Genomic DNA, 22596 nt, shown 5'->3' with positions numbered 1-22596 from the left:
CAGTATAACAATAAGTCAGTTAAACTTCAGGGATACCAATCTCTCCGTTTAGGAAGCACAAGTGACTGTGAATCAAAATGTCTGCCAGATTTTCATTGTTTTTGATATAATGGGTTGAATCAATAAAAATCTGCTAATTAGATTGCTGTTTTATTTTTTATATGCTACTTTTTTGTGTTTTGGCAGAATATCTCTATTATAAAATAACTAAGATCAATATTTGGCTGGCAAAAATGAAGGGTCCTCTTTAGACATTTATTCGACATCATTCCGAGGATGTCTCTAGATTTTGGGTGACTTTGAAGAAATATGTCAGGTCCCAATAACAATGGTAAATCCTAAACTGAACAATCAGCATTCATCAACAGAATGCTTGTGGTTTGTGGGTAAAATTGCCTTCCTTGCAAGAAAAATTAAAGAACATTTCAATAGTCTAATTTAATTTCTGACATAATCGATACTATAATGGCACAAAATTAAGTAAAATCTGAGCCCTTTGTCAGAAAGTGGGAGAAAATATTTTTTTTTAGCCCCATTCCTTTAGAACTCCATCACAAGTGTTCACTTTTAGCAGAATGGGATTAATATGACAAAATTGAATTTTGACCCAGTTTTCTTTGCAGAAGCGCTCTAATGCAGCTCTATTGGAGACTTTGTGAGCATGAACTTTCAGATCCTGCCTCGGCATCTTATGATTTTCAGGTCCAAATTAGACTAGGCCACTCCAGAACTTTGATTTCATTCCTTTGGAGCCATTCAGAGGTGGACTTGCTTAATGCTTGGAAGCATTGTCTTGCAAGACATTTGGTTATGGCGCTTGCACCTCAACTCACTGACTGTTGACGCAATAGTACTTCAGAATGTTGTGATACAGAGTTGGAGAGTACCCAGACAGATTACCCAGACACACCATCTACATGTTTGACAGTGTTATGATGTGACAGTAACTAAAACTCAGTTAACAGAATATTTTTCCAAAAGGTCTGACGGTCATCAAGTGGTATTGTGACGAAGTTCAGAAGAGCCTTAGTGTTCTAGGTTAGCAGGGCTTTCATCTTTCCACTCTCACATAGATGCCATCTCAACCCGGTGTTTTTCAAATTCTGGAAGCATCAATGTTGACATATATTGAGGTGAAAGAGGTGCAGGTCCTTGGATGTTTTCTTTGGATTGTTATGACTTTATGAGTGAGCCTTCACAGTGCAGTTGAATAGCCTTGGAAGGTTGGCTGCTTCTGGCATGGTTCACTACTGTTCCATATCTTCTCCTTTTTTCCACATAGGAAAAGTTTCTATTAGATAAACTTTTGGTTCTATAAATACAATTGTCATTTAAAATTTGAATGTGTATTTATTTAAGTTGCCTTTGTTTTAGATTTATTTTTGCATGCAAAGATTAGAGACACTGGGAGGGGGTCCAACACTTCTGTACAACATTGGAAGTGCTAAGACATTTTACTCAAAGACAAAGACACTGAGGTATAGTGGATGAAAAAGTCACATTATCATAAAAGTCATTCAAATAAATCTGCTGGACAATCTAAATTGATGTACACATTTTTGTCTTGATCAATCTTGATGATGTTCAGATATGAAATAAAACCTGGTGTGCTACATGAAAACTCAAAGGCTCATCAATATCATTAGTCCCTGAGGGGAAAATGACATTGCTATCCTTATTCAATTTAGGTTTTAAAGGGGTCCTATTATGAAAATCACACTTTTTCAGGTCTCTACATATACATAGTGGTCCTCCCTAACCCGACCAACTCCGAGAATCTGGTAAAAAAACCACTTCCTGTATCAATAGATATTTGGAGTTTTAGGAATTCATGGCCCGAACTGAATCAAAACGATCGGATATTGCTAGAATGGCCATTTGTGACGTAAATTACGTCACAAGTGGTGCTCTGTGATTGGACAGAGTGACAATATAAATTGGTTGACATGTCCAAAGGAGTAGCAATCCCCGAGGGCGGTGTTTGTTCAGGCTATGGTAGCATTGTACAATAATGTCCTACGTCAGAGTTACACACTGAAAGTTCCTCACAAGCTGCTGAACTCAGTTAGCATTTGGCTAACTAGTTAGGTCGACTTCATTCGTGTGTGTGTGTGTGTGTGTGTGTGTGTGTGTGTGTGTGTGCGCATGTGTCTGTTCACCCGAGGCTATCCCCAGCATTACAGCTAACACATAACCTTTTGCACATTAATTAGTAATTCAGAACAATTGTCTTGTTTTTTGGTAAATGAAAGCAGCTTTAGCTCTTATAAGGGATCAAAGAGCTATGTGTACACACACACACACACACACACACACACGCGTGCGCGCGTGAGAATACAAGAGGGAAACTTGGTCTTACTGGTAAAATCCCATGTTTCATTAGTTTGCGTTAGCTTAGCTCCCGTGTTATCCACGATCTCTCATTGTCCACTACGATTTTCAGAAAACACAGTTTAATTATCTCACCGGCTGGTCTGATCATGTTTACACAATGAGCCACAAGTCTTTGTTCAGCAAAGACTGGGGAACATGAGAAAGCAGGTCCACGCTTAGCGCCGAAAAATCAACCATTATATCAAGAAAAACAAGAGTAGAAAACACGAGAAGAATTACAGCGAAATACGTAGCAGCGAAGTTACTGAAGGTTAAAAGAGGTCCAGACTATGCCGATCAATCGATCTGTAAGGTAGGCGCGTTCGAGTGGTACAAGTAAACAAACGTACGTGAACACATGGGGGAGGGAGGGGTTGATCGAGGCAGCTCAGGGGGGAGGGTGGAGGAGATAGGGAGCTGAGAGGTACGCCCCATTAAAACAGAGCGTTTGGGGGCAGAGGAGAATTTATATTCTAAGATATTGAGGACCATTGATCACTTTGGGGCAAGACATTGCAAATACAGTGTAGTTTGACATCTGGCAGTTGAATGACATGAATTAAAAAAAGCACAATATGGGACCTTTAAGTCCTGTTCTACTGAAGACCAATCACACCCAATAAGAACATGGAAGGTTGGGTTACGTTTTCTTCAGTGATTCTGCGATGATGGGGAAGAAACATGACAAACTCTCAATCTAGATTGTACCAACATGTTTGCCAAACTATGAAAATAGACTGTTGGCTACCGCAGTGAATTAGCTACCTGTGCACACATTTACAGCCAGACACCCTGTGTGGGAGATAGCAGGGCACTGAAAGGTTCCATTTGGGCACTCTTGTTTAAGTGTAGTATTTGCTCTGACACCAATCATTGCTTTAGTGCTCCTTTCATACACACGCTGCTTCGTTTGACAAAAGGAATTACATATTGGTGATTATTTCACAATAGCGTGTGAAAACATGAAGCTCACTGCCCTCAGTAATTGCTGTCCACATTTCTCTGATATTAAGGGTAGATTTTCTTCCGCACAGCAACTGATCTGTCAATGACACCATCACCATCACTTAACCACAAATTTCACTGCTTAAATGGCAGCTCTTCTGAGTCATGTCAGAATTCTGCATTGTGATTACTTGACTGACACTGGCTGAGAATGTGGCTGTGTCTACATTGTTATACAGTACTCAGAATTTATGGACATGTGCTATATGCCAGCGCCCTAATAAAGGCGCAGCTTTGGTTAACAGTCCTTTGCAGTGAAGCCGCGTTAAAAACACAAGCCCCAATTGTTATCGTACAACTTTTTCACAGAATGTCACAAAATCTATCAAACTGTTATTAGTAGCATCTGACGAGCAAGCTGTCTTGGGACAGTTGGCAAATGGGCGGACAGCGGAGGAGTTTAGAGGTGTTAAAGTTCAGACAGGAGCGACACAGCACCCTGTATCCTGCCAACAGCCTAACAGTGGCGCAATTACTGACTAAGTTATTGACCCATGGCCCCCAGCTGCCTTGGCCGTGTGTTATATGGGGGGGTCACTTCCCCACCTATGCTTGCCTGCAACACCAGAAGGCTTTTGACTCATGCCCATCTGTCCTAAAAGTACATATAATAAATTGAAGCCAAGCTAGAAGCACGTTGACCAATTTATGCGTGCCTTTTAATGCCAATGCATCTCGACAACAAGCATCTCGATAAGTTATCATTGAAGAAGACAAATTCTAAACTAGATTCTGAGCTGCCATGTTGTTCACTCTGTATATGTTACAAAACTAATAGAATCATAATCTACATATTTTATAGGTACTGTTATTTTTGGTGATGTTTAGGATAATTCCATGTCGTGTTGGAGAGGAGGACATTGTAAAAAAACTAAGGGCCATCTTGGACAATGAGTTCCACCCACTGTACAGGAAACTGATGGGACAAAGGGGTACCTTCAGTAGTAGGATGACACTCCCTAAATACATTACTGAACGTCATAGGCTACAATGTCTCACTTTAACATGCAGTGAAAGTGAAGGCAGTTACTGTTACTGTGTGTATCTGTATGTATGTTTATATTTAATCCTGTCTATTATTTCTTTTATTTATCTGCTCTTTTTAATTCCAATTTATTCTGCTCCTGTCTCACTTTTTTTATTTTGTTCTACTGAAGCGAAAAGAAATTTTTAATAAAGGGTTCTGATTCTGATTCATCAGTTGTGCAGTTCAATAAAAATGTAGTTGTGTTCTATCTAGTTGTATTACAATCAGGGTGAGGTGCAAGACGGGTGTGGGGATACTCAAGCCCCCGGCTGAGCGGTGCTGTGTTGGAGTTTACCCCGGTGGATGAGAGGGTCGCTTCCCTGTGCCTTAAGGCTGTGGGGGCGGGGACGGGACTCTGACTGTTATTTGTGCATACACACCAAATATCAGTTCAGAGTATTCAGCCTTCTTGGGGTCCCTAAATGGGGCCCTTGATGGGATCCCTGCAGGGGACTCCATTGTTCTCCTGGGGGACTTCAATGCACACGTTGGCAATGACGGCAATGCCGTCAGCGAGCACCTGGTGGCCGGGTCTGCCACGGGGCCCGGCCGGGCTCTGCCCGAAAAGGCAAGGTGGACTCTTCGCCCGGAAATGCTGAAGCCTCTGGGTGTTTAGGGGCTGTCTTGGATGACACGCCTCTTTAACATTGCGTGGACGTCTGGGACAGTGCCGAAAGAGTGGCAGACTGGGGTGGTGGTTCCTCTTTTTAAAAAGGGGGACCAGAGGGTGTGTGCCAACTACAGGGCATCACACTCCTCAGCCTCCCTGGAAATGTTTACTCCAAGGTGCTGGAAAGGAGGGTCCGGCCGATTGTCGAGCCTTAGATTGAGAAGGAACAATGTGGGTTCTGTCCTGGTCGTGTAACAACGGACCAGCTATTTTACTCTCACAGTGATCCTAGAGGGGGCTTGGGAGTATGCCCATCCAGTCTACATGTCTTTTGTAGACTTGGAGAAGGCGTACGATTGAGTCCCCAGGGCTATACTGTAGGAAGTACTGCAGGAGTATGGGGTGAGGGGGCCTCTCCTTAGGGCCATCCAATCCCTGTACGCCCAAAGTGAGAGCTGCGTTCAGGTTCTCGGCAGTAAGTCGGACTTCTTCCGAGTAGCTGTTGGCCTTCGCCAGGGCTGCGCTTAATCACCAATTCTGTTTGTGATTTTCATGGACAGGATATTGAGGAGGCGTTACAGTTTGGTGGCATGAGGATTGCATTGCTGCTTTTGGCAGATGATGTGGTCCTGTTTGCGTCATCGGCCTGTGACCTGCAGCACTCACTGGCCGGTTTGCAGCTGAGTGTGAAGCGGCGGGGGTGAGGATCAGCACCTCCAAATTTGAGGCCATGGTCCTCAGCAGGAAATCAGTGGACTGCCTTCTCCGAGTGGGGAATGAGGTCCTTCCACAAGTGAAGGAGTTTAAGTATCTTGGGGTCCTGTTCACGAGTGAGGGAACAATGGAGCTTGAGATTGGACGGAGAATTGGGGCAGCAGGAGCGGTATTGCAGTCGCTTTATTGCACTGTTGTCACAAAGAGGGAGCTAAGCCGAGAGGCAAAGCTCTCCATCTACCGTTCAATCTTCGTTCCTACCCTCACCTATGGTCATGAGCGATGGGTCATGTCCGAAAGAATGAGATCGCGGATACAAGCAGCTGAAATGGGCTTTCTCAGACGGATAACTGGTGTCTCCCTTAGAGATAATGTGAGAAACACTGCTGTTTGTGAGGGGCTCAGAGTAGAGCCGCTGCTCCTTCGCGTGGAAAGGAGTCAATTGAGGTGGTTTGGGCATCTGGTGCGGATGCCTCTGGGACGCCTCCCTAGGAAGGTGTTTCTGGCACGTCCAGCTGGGAGGAGACCTCGGGGCAGACCCAGGACCAGGTGGAGGGATTATATCTCAACACTGGCCTGGGAACACCTTGGGATCCCCCAGTCATAGCTGGTGGATGTGGCCGGGGAAAGGGAATCTCGGGAAGCTTGGGGCTCCCTGTTGAAGCTGCTGCCCCCGCGACCCGATTACGGATAAGCATTGGAAGATGGATGGATGGACTAGATATGATGTAGAAGGAAGTAATAAAACAGTAAATTCCAGAAGATGTTTTTACATACTTTGCAGAGAAAAAAATCTACTCCTTTGAAATGTTTTTTATATGAAGGTATTTAACCCTTTCAGTGTCTGAAAAGAGAATCCCTGCTTTTAGTTTTGTTGCTGTTCCAGTTGAACGTATGCATTTCATGAATGACCGTCATTTTCTGAAATGTAAACATTTTAATATGTATTTACGCTTCTATACGTTTTAGTGTAAGAGGACATGAAGGTAGTTGGTGTGAGAGAAGAGGATGCAGAAGACAGGGTTAGATGGAGGCAACTGATTCGCTGTGGCAACCCCTGAAGGGAAAAGCCGAAAGGAAAAGAAGAAGACATTTTATAAGGAACCTTTTGTTACAATCAGTTCTTTAATCTGATCTCACATGTTGATGGTGTTCTGTAGTCATCCTTGACTAAAATGGAACAAACTAGACAAGTAATGAGCAATGCACAGAATAACGGCCATCTTTATCTGGAACAAGCAACGTATTATTATCTCTCTACTAAATTTGTCACCACAACCTTTTTTGGGTCTTTAAGTTTTTTTCTTCCTTTTTTAATTTAAAGTCCTTTTTGGTCACCCTGAGTAGTGAAAGAGGAGGCTGTTAAATAATTAATACTTGTAATCAAACACTCCAGCCAGGGATGCTGGGGCTGATTGACGGCCAGATATTAGGCCCTTGTCTCGTAAGGTTGCAAGTTAAGTCTGAGGTTATCAGTGGCCAGAAGAGTCTTTCTCCCTCCCTGCCTCATTACTTTCATGAGTAGAACATTTCATAGTGGAGTGGTGGGTGGGGGTGTGGTGTGAAGACAGTCTGGGACTTCATTAGCCAAATGGGGTGCCTCAGCCTTTGCTGAGCAGGCAAACCGTTTTGTGGGTGAGTCGTCGTCGTTTTTGTTTGGCACATTTCTCTGCTTCCGGTTCATTTGAACTAAAAGTCTTCCTGTGTCTGTCAGATAGTGTCTGTCGTTGCTCAGCGTCATTGCTCCCTCCCTCCCACCCCCCAAATTATATTCAATCACATTTCCACTTTTTTCAAGTTGTTTTTTAAATGCTCCACATCCTACAGGATTTAATGAAACTTACAATGTCCCCTCAAATTAAATAGTTTCAGCAGTTTTGGATGTAATGCATTGACTGTGTGTGTTTGTGTTATAATGAGAAAGAAACAGGAAGGCAGGTAGACGATATTTTCATAACTACATGCACATAACATCAGCTAACGGTGCCGACATGGGAGAACATATTTCTGCGAAAGCATCAATTACGCAGTTATATATTTATGTAACTTAACAATTATTGTAATGATGTAACTCCATATTCACATGTATCCAACATTGCTAAAATGTGTAACAATAAACAGGAACCCCTCCTCCATGCTGACTTGATGTTATTATATCAGGTTTTTATTGCAATATTTGCATTTGTTGCTGGTGTGTGAGTGTGGGTATGCTAATCAGATGCATGCCCTGTGGACAGCTGAATTTAGATGACTCATTCCTGCAACACATCTTCAACTGGTGTTTGTGTTAGGTCCAACAGCTTTTTCTCAGTGGTCTTTCTTTAAAATATGTTCAGGATAATTAGGCAACAAAACATCTTATCATTTTGTCCTGTTTATCGCTGTCAGGATTTTTGTGTCATTTTTATTTATTCACTTAGTGTGATTTTATGTTTTTCAATTTTTTTCTATACTCATTTTGTCTACCGTCTTATCATGCACACATCTTGATGTTCTTTTTTCTTAGACAGAAAATAGAAGAAAAGAAGATTATGTTGCCATACACAAGATTGAAATTTAATGTTTGCAGCATTAACTGTTTTGGGGACACACTCGGTGCAGCCCTGGCGTGCCTATAGCTTACTGAAGTAAAGATGTTTGCACACACAGGCTCAACTACCAACACATCCTAATTACTAGAGATGTGTGGTGATGCCTGTGTAAGCACTGATGTACATTTAACTGTCCTGATCAACAGACACCAAACAACATGGACTTCCTTTCTGTCAATTATTGTCAAAGGTGTGGTCTAATGCTTAAATGTGTGCACACAAATCTCAAATAGTGGCATATGTGTTCCTGCTTGTATTTGAGGACCATCTAAATTAAAGCTGTAAATTGCATGTTGTGAAAATGGGTCAGATATATGGCACAATAAGTGTGCATTGTTATCCCGCTAGATTGTGTGTCAGTCAATTAGAGACTTCTTCTTTTCCCCTGATCATGAAGCCAAGTTGAAAATATTGTCATTGATTTTTCCAGGTGCAACTTCTCTCCAATCAGTATCAGAAAACATGTATCTTGTAGGCAGTTTTAAACAGAAGGTGATTTGCAAGGTGTCTTACTGATCTTCCTCAGCGTGTGTTCCTGCATCTAAATGATCTTTATTAAATTGCTGCTGCACCTTTTCTGGTAAAAATCCGTTGCAGTGACCTTATCTGTGTAACCAACATTATCAATATTCCTGGCAGCATTCAGATGAAATGCTGTTGTGCCCAGCTGGAGTGCTCCCACTCCTTTCCTCCTTTAGTTCTTGACTAATTTGGTTGGAAAGAGCAAGCCCGGTCTACACTACATGACACCGCTGACCTAAGCCAGTAACAGAAGTTTCCTCACTTATTTCTCACTGTTGCTTCAATATGTCCACCTCCACAGTTTAACCAGTGTCCCTGCTGGGGCTGCCTATAAATTTACATCCTAAATGCCTTCTTAGTTTCTTTTTTTGTGTGCACAATGACAGGCAAGATCCTAGCCCAAGCATTATAGGGAAGGCCCTTCCATTGCTTTAATCTCAATTTTAAAGCTTCACAGTGGTTTGGCTCATATCCACCTTTTGGTGATGAGTACCTGAAAATATATGTACAGTGGCAGCAGAGCTGGATGTGATAAATTGTAGCCTCACTGTGTTAGTGACATCCTACAGAGAGGCAGCCCTCTCACAAGATTATGTACCATCGAGGCAGCGTAAGACTCCAGAGGTTACCCAGTATCCCCCAAAGGCTAAAAAGACTTGTGTCAGAGACTGGAAGTCTGTAGCTACCCGATGGTCTTTTGTCTGAGTGACAGCTCAAAATGCGACCTTTGGTCGTTTCAGTGTCGGACAGATCAGTGCCACCCCCTACAAGCTTAGGAATGGTCTGTATACCATACATTGAGAATTCCTACAGTTATATGTCTTGTTGTAAATCTCTTCTTTGACTCAAACATCTCTGATCCTTCCATGACTCAACTTCTCCTCATGCCTCTATCTTTTGCACTGATTGAAAGTAAAGATGGTGGAATGGATATGTAATGCACTTCTTAATGTTTAGGTTATAACAATTCTACCTCACAAACACAAACCTGCTGACATGAACGTCATATCCATGTTGGATGGTGAAGCGAAACTAACTGCCCAGCTGCTAAGCTAACACTGAAAGTATGGTGGCCAGAAAAATACAAAGCCTTGACATACTCCTGGATTATATGTAGTTTTTTTTTCACCACATTAAATGTGATTCACGTCCTGGCCAAGATACCGCCTCCAACTCTGAACAGATCCAATGGTAATACCAATCGTATGGAATGGCTAGATGCATTTTCATCAGGACATAGCGCCAAACTATGAAGCTTCCCTCCCAGGTCACCCACTCACCCAAGCCACCTCCACTGCCCCCTCCCCATTCCCTACTTCCTTTCACTTCTTATTGTATTATCAACCCAGTCTTCAAACTACGGCGTGCATCTTCTTAAACGCCTCTAGATGTCTTTTCCGTATTACCATGCCTTCCACCATGAAGCCTTCATTTAGCCTGACTCCTCTTTCCACTCCCTAATGGACTTGGCCCTGTTCTTCTTTTGTCTTCTTTTAGTACCATGAAATTCACCTTCAGGTGGGAAAGCCATCTTTCCTGATGCTTCTTTACATTTTGTGAATATAGTTAGATGATCCCACCCCCTCTTTTCAGTTTCTCTTTTTCAGCTTTTCAGCTTCCTCTTGGGCTTTATATAGTTTGCATTGTTTCCCCGGCACACTGTATCGGCTATAGTGTCACACTTAAGATAAATCTTTGAAAGCAGTGAAGAAGAGCAATGAAGCACGTAATCATGGTGAATAGATTCACTGCATCATTTTTGACCTTAATTTTCATTTCCTGTTAAAACAAAAAAAATAGCCTTTTGGCATTTTTAGCGCAGTTTTGGTGTTTCCTATCCAATGAAAGCTACTGGTCCATATTTTGTATTCCAAAGTGGCCTGTGTTTACTTTCAGTGCCAAAATAGCAAGTTGTCATAAGAAGTGGTTTTTAATCTGATGTTTTCTTAAACTAGGTTTTTCTTTTAGTTGGCTTCACTGTCTCTGTGATGTAACATGTATTTTGTAATATCAATTAATGTATTTGGTGTCACACTGATTATAGCAGATGGTTAAGAGTAAGAGGTATGCAGACATTCATACAGCAAAGGTGTTTTTGTTATAATTGGATGTACATCAATGATGGATAGTTGGACAGTGACGGATCTTGTCATGCATCCATCCATATTAACACATTTAGACTTTACTGGTGTAGTCTTAATGGGCGACATCAACAATACTATAGTTACCGTACTTAAGATGACTTCCAGACATGTTTTAAGACAGAGAGATCTTTAACATGAACTCTGCCCCTTCTCTGTTGCAGTGCAAGTTTCACACTAGTGCCCAATTCAAACCCAAACAAGTTATGATTGCGATATTAATGATGTGTTACGATATAAGATGAAAGATGGTCTTCCACTTCTTGGAGATGATTACAAAAATAAACTTCTAGTGTCAGTCTGTGCACACACACACACACACACACACACACACACACACACACACACACACACACACACACACACACACACACACACACACACACACACACACACACACACACAAAATTCCACATCTTGAAGGTCAAACATCCAAGCAAAGTAACGAAGAAGCAGAACACAGTCTTGTGTGACGAACAACTTTAATACTGCAACACTAACTTTCACAATTTTGCCTATTTGTATTAACTAAAATAATTACGTAATGAGTCTGAAGCAATGCAAACATTTGCACGCGTTATAACCCTCATGTCCTCATTTTCAACCCCATAGCATTAATTTGATTATCATGTCTCTCACAGCTAAACAGTCGGTGCTGGTGTGAGAAGATGTAACCTGGAGCTACTGTGCTGAGTAAACAAAACAATGTGGATTAGTTAGATCCATTGATTCTTTTTTTATTTATATTAAATCTTTACAGTTTTTTGCCAGCCATATAGATACAAGAACACATTTAACTCAGTCTAGCAGAGTTACAGCAGACTCAGCAGCCTCCTGATACAAGGCTGTAATAATATACCTGCATATTAAACATCGACATTGTGTCTGCATTTAATTTTATAGAAATATTAGGGAGTAAATCTCCATCCTGCAAGACAAAACAGATAGTTTGACTGGGGGGATGGGGATGGAGAGTGATGACTCATGCACACAGTAGAGGTCCCTCCCTTCTCGTTTATTTCAGCTCTTCCTCAGCTGTCATTCATTGCCTTCAAATCAGATCCCCATAATGTTTTACTATCCCCTGTAAATCACTTTATTTAGAACATGCCAAGTTAATGAAAGCACCATTCACATCGTGTCATTGCACAGATTGCAGTAGGATAAGAGTGTGATGTCATTATCTCACTGTACAGATGACAGTCCTCTGAATCGAAGGTGTTTTTGTCATTAATTTCTCCCAAATTCAAATATTACCCACATGTGTGTTTTATAATGCTGCAGAATAGATTATAAAGGAGCTGCTTCCTGCATTCTGACTGATGTTTTTATTTCAAAGACCAATACTTGATTGATTCCTATTTTTTTTAAATCTAATTACCTTTATATTACTTTTTTTCAGAATGCAAGCAGCCTATAAACCGGTAGAAAGACTAATCGTTGCCTTGGGTTGCCCACATAGAGTAAATATTGAGTTATTGGCTCATAGTTTCAGAGAAGATTCAAGTGCCTGCTACCCCTGTTTCTCCAGGGATCTCCTCAGCACCAACATGGTGTTAGAGCCTGTCTCAAGACTCCTTGAAGTGGGCGGATGCTTGACATGGGCTTTATGAGCTTCATGGAGAGGAGGACGGGGACTAGGGTTTTTCTCTTTGCAGTTAGATTTTATTGAGAATTCTGAGAAATGAAACGGTAGAACAGAAGCCGAGCTTGTATCTCAAAGTGATGGTATGATGAGGAGGGATGGATATATCAGGGTGTTTGATGTGTCTTGAAGAGAGTAAAGTAAGATTACACTTTCACAGAGGTATTTCAGCTGCTCCTGTATGTATACGACTATGCCAAGTAGTGTCACTTCTCTCGATAATCATAACTTAATAGTTAACAGTATTTTTCCAGTGTGGCAAAGCTGAGTCCATGCTTGAATAGAATGGTTCACATGAACTGAAATATGATGAAATGGCACTGTTAAGTAATTTTTGATAGTGTGGATTTTTCACAGTTTATTTGCTGGCATTATTTAAGTGGACTTGCAAGCCTTGTTGACCAACTGATTGTGGTGGGCCACCACTGATTGTGGTGTCCCAATCCAGCCCTGTTTTTGGGATAATTTTTTCCCAAGATAACTCGATGAGCAGCTCGGGAAAAAAATCCTGTATCTCATATCTTCTGCTTCCATTCTGTGACAAAGGCTCCTCTTGAACTGTGAAAAACTGTATTAACTCGTCTATCTGTTTTCTCCTTGTCTTCATCTCTCCTGGACCTCTAAAGGTGTTTCATCCTGTCCACTGTTTTGTCCTGCCCCGGTAAGAAAAGATGCAATCTGAATACAACATCTAAAGTCCAACAAAAACTCCTACTTTTGACTTTTCAGTTTCGTTCTACAAAGGCAAAGTAAAGTCATTCCACTTGCTAAGGCACCATCACAATAACACAGAGAGGGACGGCTAGATAGACCAGTGGTTCTTAAACTGCGAGACATCACAGAGTGATTTGAATTTGGCAAGGTGTGCTTTTGAATTAAATCCATCCATCCATCCATCCATCCGCCTTCTTGTATGCTACTACCAGGGAAAAGACAATTACTAACTCTGGGGCAAAACCACAGACATTTACTGTAATGCAGATGACACTCTACTATTCCTTCCAGTAAAACATGAAGCCCCTGATAACTTTCTTGCACTGTTCCCTCCTCCCTAACTGAAATTCAATTTCCCTTCGGGGATCAAAACAGTATATTAAATAAATAAAAATAAAAAAATAAAAATTTAGATGTTCAGAAATTCTAAAGTCTCATAGCAACTTGATTGATTGATAACAACTTCATTGATTGATAGCAGAATTATTTACACACAAGCACATTTGATTAAAAAAACTTGCCCGTTATATGGGCTTTTTCTTAATTGTTAGAATTTCATATTAATCTATGAGATCTTACTCTATTCATTCTATTTGTTTTTGTAGCTAAGTGTGATATCTGTAACTAGTTGCATCACCCTCATTTTTTTTGGAAAATGAGGTTTTAAATAAAGCATAAATATACTTGAATAAAAATATGTAGTAACTAACTCTGTAATGTTGGGCCTTGAAAATACTTATTGCCTTAAGACGTGTATGAAATGACAAATGAGTTTTAGAACCGCTAATTTAAAGTGGTTAGCTAGCTAGAGACCCCACTTATTCTCCAACCTGATCTTGGAGATGGGAGGCGCTTTGTTGTCCTAACTCATCTGCTGCTACAGCAACAGAAGGGAATAATTCCTCCTGCTCCTCTGGCCTCGCCTCATTGCCACCTTCCCTTTTTCCTTTTGAAAAAGCTTAATCAAATCTCTGCTATTTGGGGCCCAACAGCAAATAAACTTGTGTACACATTTGAAAAAAAGTCGTTAGCCTATTCTCCAACTGTGTTCTTTGTGCGATGTAGATATGCTGTGTGCTTCTACATGCACCTAATTTCAGTAAAACTGACACCAAAGTCTGGCACCAAGTAGACTTGTGTTGTAATTAGGCTCCTAATATTGTATTACAATTTTATTTTTCTTCTGGAAATAAACTCAGGGGGCACTAAGTAACCCTTCACTGTCTAATATTAGCCAGTACAACTTTTCCAGCAGTTTAACAATGTATTGTTCAGGTTTTACTGTAATTCATATAAGTGCATTCCCTAAGCATTCAGTTTTATATAGTTAGCTGTGATTTAGTGCACTGCGATATTTAGAGATGTGCTTGTAATATGTTTTGGTAACTAGTCAATCTAATCTATGAGACATGATATTCTCCGTCATCGTCTGCGTCTTGGTTGTCAAAGGATCAGCACCTTGGACAGCGATTATGGCGCATTTATGTATAACATATAAAGAAAAATTATCCATCAGAGCCAAATGCACGAGGATGTATTGATATTCTAGAACCTTTATTCATATTATTATATTTAGACTAGTTGGGAAGTTTTATTTTTCTAGCATGTGGATGAAATTCAAGTGCCTCCACATCAACCAGAACATTGCTCATTTCACAGTAAAGTGACACATTCATGGTTGTAGGCCTTTTACAATAAATAGTGAAAGGGTTTCAATTGTTAAGCTTTTAGCTGAACAGTTATTTACACAAGGATAAATTGTTATTACTTAGAGGCTGCCACTGGTCTGCATGATGCTCTGTCCCCCTTACATTGGTATTCATACATCCAGGAGAGGGCAGTGATGAGTCATTTAATAAACATTTACAACAATGATCAATGCGGAATCGCAAATTCTCACTCGGTTTGTTTTTATCAGCTTCATCCACAGGCTCTCAGAAAACAAAAGTGACCCATAGCACTTTTGTTTTGTGGAAAACAACAGACACTTTCTGTGGAAAATGTTCGTTGTTTTTGCAATGCGCTTGGACGTTTCTGAAGGAGGTGGGGAATTATTTCTTTCCCCCTGAATAGGAAGACATATCCAAACTTCTGTCTTTTCAGACATTCAGCAGTTTAAGTTTTGCTATTAAATCATGTCTGCTACTCTGAAAACCATGGATAACTTATCATAAAGCAGCTAACAGTACATTATATACCTTTCATGTCACGTGTCATTTTTAGCATTGTACTGATATATAAACAATATTCATCGTCACAAATACTGTGTGACTTTCATGAACTTGGAGGATTTTTTTCCCTTGAGCTTTAAGCAAGGTGACATCAGGAGGAACGTAAAGACACTCCACCATTCCCATGTTTTTCATAACAGACAAGATTGTGCCTGAAATTTGCTATATATGGCATTGGGAGACACTAACAAACAGACTAGACAGCTTCCTGAAATTGTTTAGATAGTTTTCCAGTATGTCCTCAGCTTCTGCTGGTCTGGGGAACACACACATCTGTAGCCCAACAGCATATGGCCTGTCGCAGCCCATCCAAAAAAGGGATTTCTCTATGAAAAAAAAGAAAGAAAAGACAAAACAGTCACTGAATAGTTGACCCAAGATGACCTCTTCAATTTGTCTGTCTTTGTCAGCAGTTTTCTAAGGAGGGGAAAAAAACTGAAGCAAGTCCATCATTTAGATATTTCTCAAATGTTATACACATCAAAACTTTGATATTGGATATCTGAAAAGTCCTAGTTTTTTTGCAGCGTAAACAAGGTGTCTACATGGATATATGCTGCGATTTCTTTCCCTGGTCACATTTCCTTCTGGGGAAGATGCTTGACATGCAGTTGCTTTGTGGTGTTGCTTCTTTTACATCATCACTTTCTGCAGTGTTCTTGTGAATCATTGCTGTTACTGACTCATCAGAAATCAAACCGTGTGATCTGGGATAATTCAGTAGTCACTTTGGTCCAAAATGCAATTTGTTGTTTAATTGCTTTAAAATTTTGGTTTAATTATAATCCTATTACACTTTGTTTAAAACAAACTGGCAGAACAAAAGACGTCCCTTTTGGTCTGGTGTTTTCTCTGGAGTGTGATTTCTTGAATGAATCATTTAGTTGCAACTCTAGTCAAGTGTGAACCTCTCACAAATGTGTGTACACCCATCCATCAAATTCATATTGTATGTAGCATCGTGACCTTATTTGATTTGGCTTGATTCGCTCAAGTGTTAACCTTTGTCAGCCTCGTTACACCTGTATATACAGTACATGTCAAGCATTTTCAACATAACAAATACAGACTACCTGTTCTAAAAACATGAACAGAAACCAACAATAATCAGGATAAAAATGAATCAAGCATCATCAGACCTGAGGAATTAATAATCTTACTATCCTACAACCAACTCAGGAGCCGGAAGCTACTTAATGTCCTGGAGGTGAATCCATCTCGTTTAGTCCAAGTGACTCAACGAGTGAGACAGAATGTTTGAAGCTATAACTCTTAAACATATTTAATGCTACTATCATGTTGTCATTTGCATATGTGGGCATTAAGTGCTTTAACTAAGTGTGTGAATATGGACCACAGAACTAGAGTCAGATCATGACTAAATGGCCTCATGGTGAATCCGATTACTCTATGAAATAATAATAATAATTAATATTTAATATTTGTAATTTTTTTGCATGTGTACTACCTGTGTCTGATTAAAGATGCTTTCTTTAAGTGCCTCTGGATGGTATAGTAGACCCTCACTGCTTCATTCTCAAAATGACCTACAAACTACAAAAGAATGTTTTTGGAAGCCAATGACCGAGCGCCATCTTGACGCACACAGATGTCCTGTCCGAACTAGCTGACATACCTACTCAAGTACCTTTTATTTAAACTTGCGCCAGAAGAGTGCAAACAGCACTGAATAGATGAGGAATGAACGTATTTGTCGGAACTCTTCGGCATTCCTTGGACAAAAGGGAGCTTATCCTATGTGGAGAGGCATTCGGTGGCAAAAAGTTTTGTCAACATATTGGGGCTTCTGTATCTCTTGTTCACTCTCTGTGTTTTACTTGCCCTCAGACCCACAGGCGGTGTGTTTAGCTTAAATTTATGTAGGTGAGGCTAAAGGCCGTTTGCCTCTCAGACATGGCTGATCACTATCAACATTGACAGAGTAAATGCAGGAAGCTTTCATGCCTTTTGAGTTTGTCTGCTCTCACTGGCCATCTGTTTTATGCACCCCACCCCCACCGCCGCCTCCTGCCTACACCATCGAGGAACATGCCTATTACATTTGTTTAAATAGAGAGAGCAGAAACTTTATTGACGTCCTCTTTGGAGTTCAACCTGCAGCGGTGGATTTAATAATTTAATTGGAAGAGAATATCAGTCACATTTCGAAGTGCATTTTTGCATAGCCATGCAAGGAGCCACCCTCCTCCTCTCTGCAGTTTGTTAAAACCGGCATCAGAAGCCTGAATCGCAACCTCAATGTTCGTCTGTTCGTACAGACGAACCCTCGTGCTTGCAAACCTGTCTCAAATTTGTGCGCACCCATATCTCACCATGAACTTTGTGTGACAGAGAGAGAAATGCAAACCGGTTACCTCCACTCTTGCCATGGCAACGGACGCGACAAGAAAAGCGATCCTGTACCTGTGTATCTGTCTCCCTAATGGTCTGTGTGTTAGTGTAACAAGAGCTGTAAAAACTCCCCTCAATGACATTTTAGATCCCCCACTGTAACTGACCTGGGCTGGGGAGTCACAAGTAGGATTTAGGTGAGTACTCAGCCTTCTCTCAGGTTCCTGTTCCCCTTTTCCTAATGAATTCAACCATAAGAAGACTTGAGGTGATGCCCCTTTTTCCATATGGCCAAGGCTTTTTGTGGGGGTTTTTTTTGCTTGTGCTGTCTTATGTTGTAAAATCACATTCAAATCTGACTTTTCTCACATTTTAAGCATTTGTTAAGTGTCCCTTTTGCATGATTTTGATTTAATGTGTCAAAATAAAGTCTGTAATTTGTTGAAATGCACCCTTTGGGAGGAAAAGTTCTGACTGAGCAATCTGTGGGGTGTCCTGCATTATAGTACCTTGCAGTTTCGTTGTTGGACTGCACCATTCGGACCACTCCTAACTCTCCTGTTCCCTCTGCTGGGAAAGGCAGATATTGCACACCCTAAACAAACTACAATGCGTAGTCTTCAGTAATTACTTTTTAATTTTAAGTGCCATGTCTGTGTGAAGCCCGGGAGATGTGTTATGGCTTCCTTCCAGTCTGTTGCTATCTCTGGGAAAGCCTGGTCTAAATAAGAGCTTCGCTGACACCGCTCTGTCTGAAATATCATTGTGAATGACTCACTCCCAAGTTTGGTGTCAATCATCGTCGCAAATGGCAAAACCCATTATCACCAAGTCTTTTCGGGAAGTTTTTTTTTTTTTTTCAATTTGGTAGTAGGAGTACAAGGCAATGTCGTAACGGCAATCAGGGATTTTGAAATGAACAAAAAAGCTTATTTTCATCAGGGTGAGTGGTCTTTTAAATGACCTTGTAAACATCCATTTCTCTATTCTTGGCTCCTCAAACTAATTTAAAAAAGAAAAAGAAAAAAAATTGCCCTAGTGCTCAGTGTTGTGTGTCTGAGAGAGGGAGTGAGTTAAGGGAATGGAACTTGTATTAACACTAAGATGAATTCTGTGCAGTGAGGCAGTGACGAAATGCGGCTGAAAGTAATCTTTAATCAGAATAGGGAATGTCTGCCGCCAGTCTGCGTCGTTTGCACTGCAGACTTAAAACAAAAAATAAAATCTTTACCTTTTACTCATTTTGGCCAGAGCTTCCTAAAGATATGACAAAACATTGTTGTGACAAGTGCTGCACACTCCAGTAGAGGACAAGTTTATCCCCTGGTTGCTTCTGTCGACTGTCTCGATAAAAGCCAGCCTACTTTGGTGTTTGTTTTTCTTTTTTCATTTTCCTTTTTTGTATTGACTTGAACAGGCAAGTCCATTATGCCTGTGACTCATCCCACTAGCCCACACCCCCTCTCCATCTGCTGCTGTGCGCTGGAAAGGAGAGGGAACTGCCATTTATCACTTCTTCCCTCACACATGCACGCACACACCCCACCTTCAACGTCACTATCGATCGGCATGTTTAATGTTTTCTTTTTTTCCCAAGGAATAGCTGGAATTTCCTTTCTTGTCATTTTACATCTTTTCCCTAACATTTGTTGACATTCTAATGAATCAGAGTAGGAAATAAAAAAATATTAAAGTGCAGTCTAGCCAATTATTCAAATACTCCCAGACTGTAGTCAATGCAGTAGCTGCAAATATTTTCAGTCAGCCTGGGTTAACCTAAAGTTTTTCGACTATAGGTTAACCCATGAAGTTTACCTGACTGACAAAGATGCTCTAGCACAAACATTCATACTTGATGGCTTAGTAAATAGAGATAAAAAAATAAAAATAAAAATAAAATATATATAATATATATATATATATATATATATATATATATATATATATATATATAATCATGATATGAAATACAACAACACAAGTTTTCTTGTGATACTTTCTCGCATCTTGTAGGTCTTACCTCAAAGACACTTCTGCGGATATCATATGGTATTTCAGAGTTTTTTTTCTTTTTTCATTGATTTCCAACTGATGTGAAGAATTTATATTTGTTTGGTTTTCATGCAACTCTGTAATATAAATGCCAAGTTGGATATATTTGATAAATCATGACTCAGAAGTTGACATTGGTACAATGAAAGCTCCCAGTTCCACAGAGCCTTCATCACTAACAAAGGTTTAATCAGTGCTTCGTCCTCTTCCTGCTGAAAACAAAGACAGGTGATGGTCTTTGAAAACCAATGGGGGTTTCAGGAGGTGATCGTTTTCGTGTGTGTGTCCGTGTGTGTGTGTGTCCTAGGATAATTAAAAAAGGTTTTCAACAATGAACTTTTACCAGAAGGTGGGCCCTTCTAGGGGAGCAAGTGATTAGATTTTGAGACATGTACAAAATTGTGGCTCCGCCCCACCCTGCTTCTCCTTGGCTTGATGTGATGATGATATTTCTTATAGTAGGGTCCATCATGGCTTGTAAATTAGCCTGGCAAAGGCCTCTGAGCGCCCGTGGGGTCTCTGTGGGCTTAGATCGGTTTAATCTGTTTTGAAATATTGATTCTGGAAAAGTAAGCTTAGTTCTCCTGAAGGTTGACGCTCTCACACTCCACAAGCTTTTTGGTGATGAAACAAACGGCTCTGTCGTGTTTATCTTACCGATATTGCTTTGAAATTTATTTATTTTTGTTACTTGCTCGGTTTTCATGCATCACAAGGTTTTTCCAAAGCAAAGCGAAGAACAGAGTAACAACATGAAAATAATTTGTGTGGGGGATTCCAACCTTTGTTTGATTTCTCGTACAGGATGTTGAGCTGCTAAGCTGAATATCGGAACAATGTCTGCTGTTTAAAAAGACTGGAAATCTCTTTGATCATCAATCCAAGCATACATTTTATAGCAGTAGCTTTATAGCAATAAGCAGTCAGAATGCAAAAAAAATTAATAATGACTGGGAAAAATTGTAATCATACAAGATTAACTCTTGAATTATGAACATTCCTCTTCCATTTTTCAAGCTCACCGACAACCCTCTTAATCAAGTTAACCAGTCTTACATATTGAGGTAGTCTGCCTCAAACTTACTGACCTTTGTAAATTCAGTTTAGCTTGAATACTGACATGTTAGTGTCCAAGGACAAGACAAATTGAGACATATCTGTATTATATTTGTTAAAATAATGTTTCCTTATAAAAAAAAAGGTTGGGGTTGACATACAGTTATTAAAGTTTGTCTCAATCCTCTGTTGATTTTGGACCTCAGAGGTAATTATTAAAACTTGTTTCGCTGTGACCACAGCTCTTAAATAACAAAATAACATTGTCATGGTAAGATAACCATGATTAATAGCGCATGTGGAGTCCTGGTGTGAGAGGAACCTGTTGTTTTCTTGTTTTCTCACGTGTAGGTGGTCCTGGACATGACATTTGGAGGTGGTGGTCATACCAAAGCAATCCTGAACGCTGTCCCTGGAATCACAATCCTGGCCTTAGACCGAGATCCCACAGCCATCTCTCTGGCCGAGAAGTTAGCCAAGGAACACTCGTAAGTGATGTATTTAAAATAGCTATTTAAAGCTCATTACTTGTCCAGATAAATTGTTCTAACATCTTTTTTGACGTACATTTCGTAGCCCCAGAAGCCCTTGGTTTGTGGTTATTATTTCCTGAGAACATACTGTAGTTGTGATTCAGTCTTTCAGTTCTTCTTGTGTTTCTCACTTTTTTGCTTCAGCTTTATCAAATGCTGCTCGCCAAGATACAACCTCTGAGTTTCACTATCCAATCAAATCCTCTCCTCCGTCTAAACTTAAAGCTTTCCTCCACCCACGCAAAGCTAGTGGGCCCAGCATGTCATTTGTCAGAGTAAGGGCCCACGCCTGCAGTCTGAGGGAGATGCTGCCTCCCACGAAGGATCTATAGGATTTGAGAAGGGTTGGGGGGGAGGGGGTGAGGAGGAGACAAGAGCCCAGAGAAGTTGAAAGAGAGTGGGGAAAAAGGAAATGAAAAGAGTGAGAGAACAGGGAGACATGAGGACACAGTGCCAGAGTGAGAGGGAGTGTGTTTGTGTGCGTGCGTGTATTAGCGAAGCGTGGGAGGAAATTGAGATGTTTCTAAGACCATGGTGTGGGAAGGAATCCTTTTACGTAGATTCTGGGGATCCCTCTCTCAAGGGAATCTGCCAGACCAATGTGCCTGTGAGCGGGGAATGACAATTAAGAGAGAGAGAATGAGAATGCTATATTCTGTCATCAGCTATGTACCCTTGCTGTAAACTCTTCCACGCCCACTTGTGATGCAAGTTCAGAGGAGCTGGAGAAATCTAGCAATTAACCAATATTATCAGAAGCCTCAGTAAAAGACCCCGGCTGCCTACGCAGACTATCCACACGACGCTGTCAGAGGATTTTCTTTCTCCTCTGCACTCCCATGTCTTGAGGTAAAGTAGAACCTAATGCAAACTGTTGTTATTGAATGAATTTAAAATTACTTCACGTAACACAAAGATTCATTTTTTACCCCGTCTGCACATGAATAGAATAACACAGCTGAGAAAAGCGCCGCCGTGTTCCCTAAATGATATTCACCTACGTCTTTAATGCAGTTAGGCTCCTGCGTCT

The 22596-nt window shown here is 40.7% G+C and overlaps 1 protein-coding gene across 1 annotated transcript in view; it reads left to right on the top strand.

Annotated features, from left to right (window-relative positions):
- The window catches only part of mettl15 (methyltransferase 15, mitochondrial 12S rRNA N4-cytidine), a 67446-nt gene that overhangs the window by 13285 nt on the left and 31565 nt on the right, over positions 1-22596 (top strand). Inside the window, exon 3 of the mRNA XM_068322906.1 lies at positions 21385-21521. Coding sequence (XP_068179007.1) covers positions 21385-21521 — 137 coding nt within the window. The remainder of the gene's footprint in view (positions 1-21384; positions 21522-22596) is intronic.

The sequence above is a fragment of the Antennarius striatus genome, chromosome 1, assembly GCF_040054535.1.
Source record: "Antennarius striatus isolate MH-2024 chromosome 1, ASM4005453v1, whole genome shotgun sequence".
NCBI lineage: Eukaryota > Metazoa > Chordata > Actinopteri > Lophiiformes > Antennariidae > Antennarius > Antennarius striatus.
The sequence above is the reverse complement of the archived record's forward strand: the minus strand, read 5'-3'. Positions and strand labels throughout refer to the sequence as shown.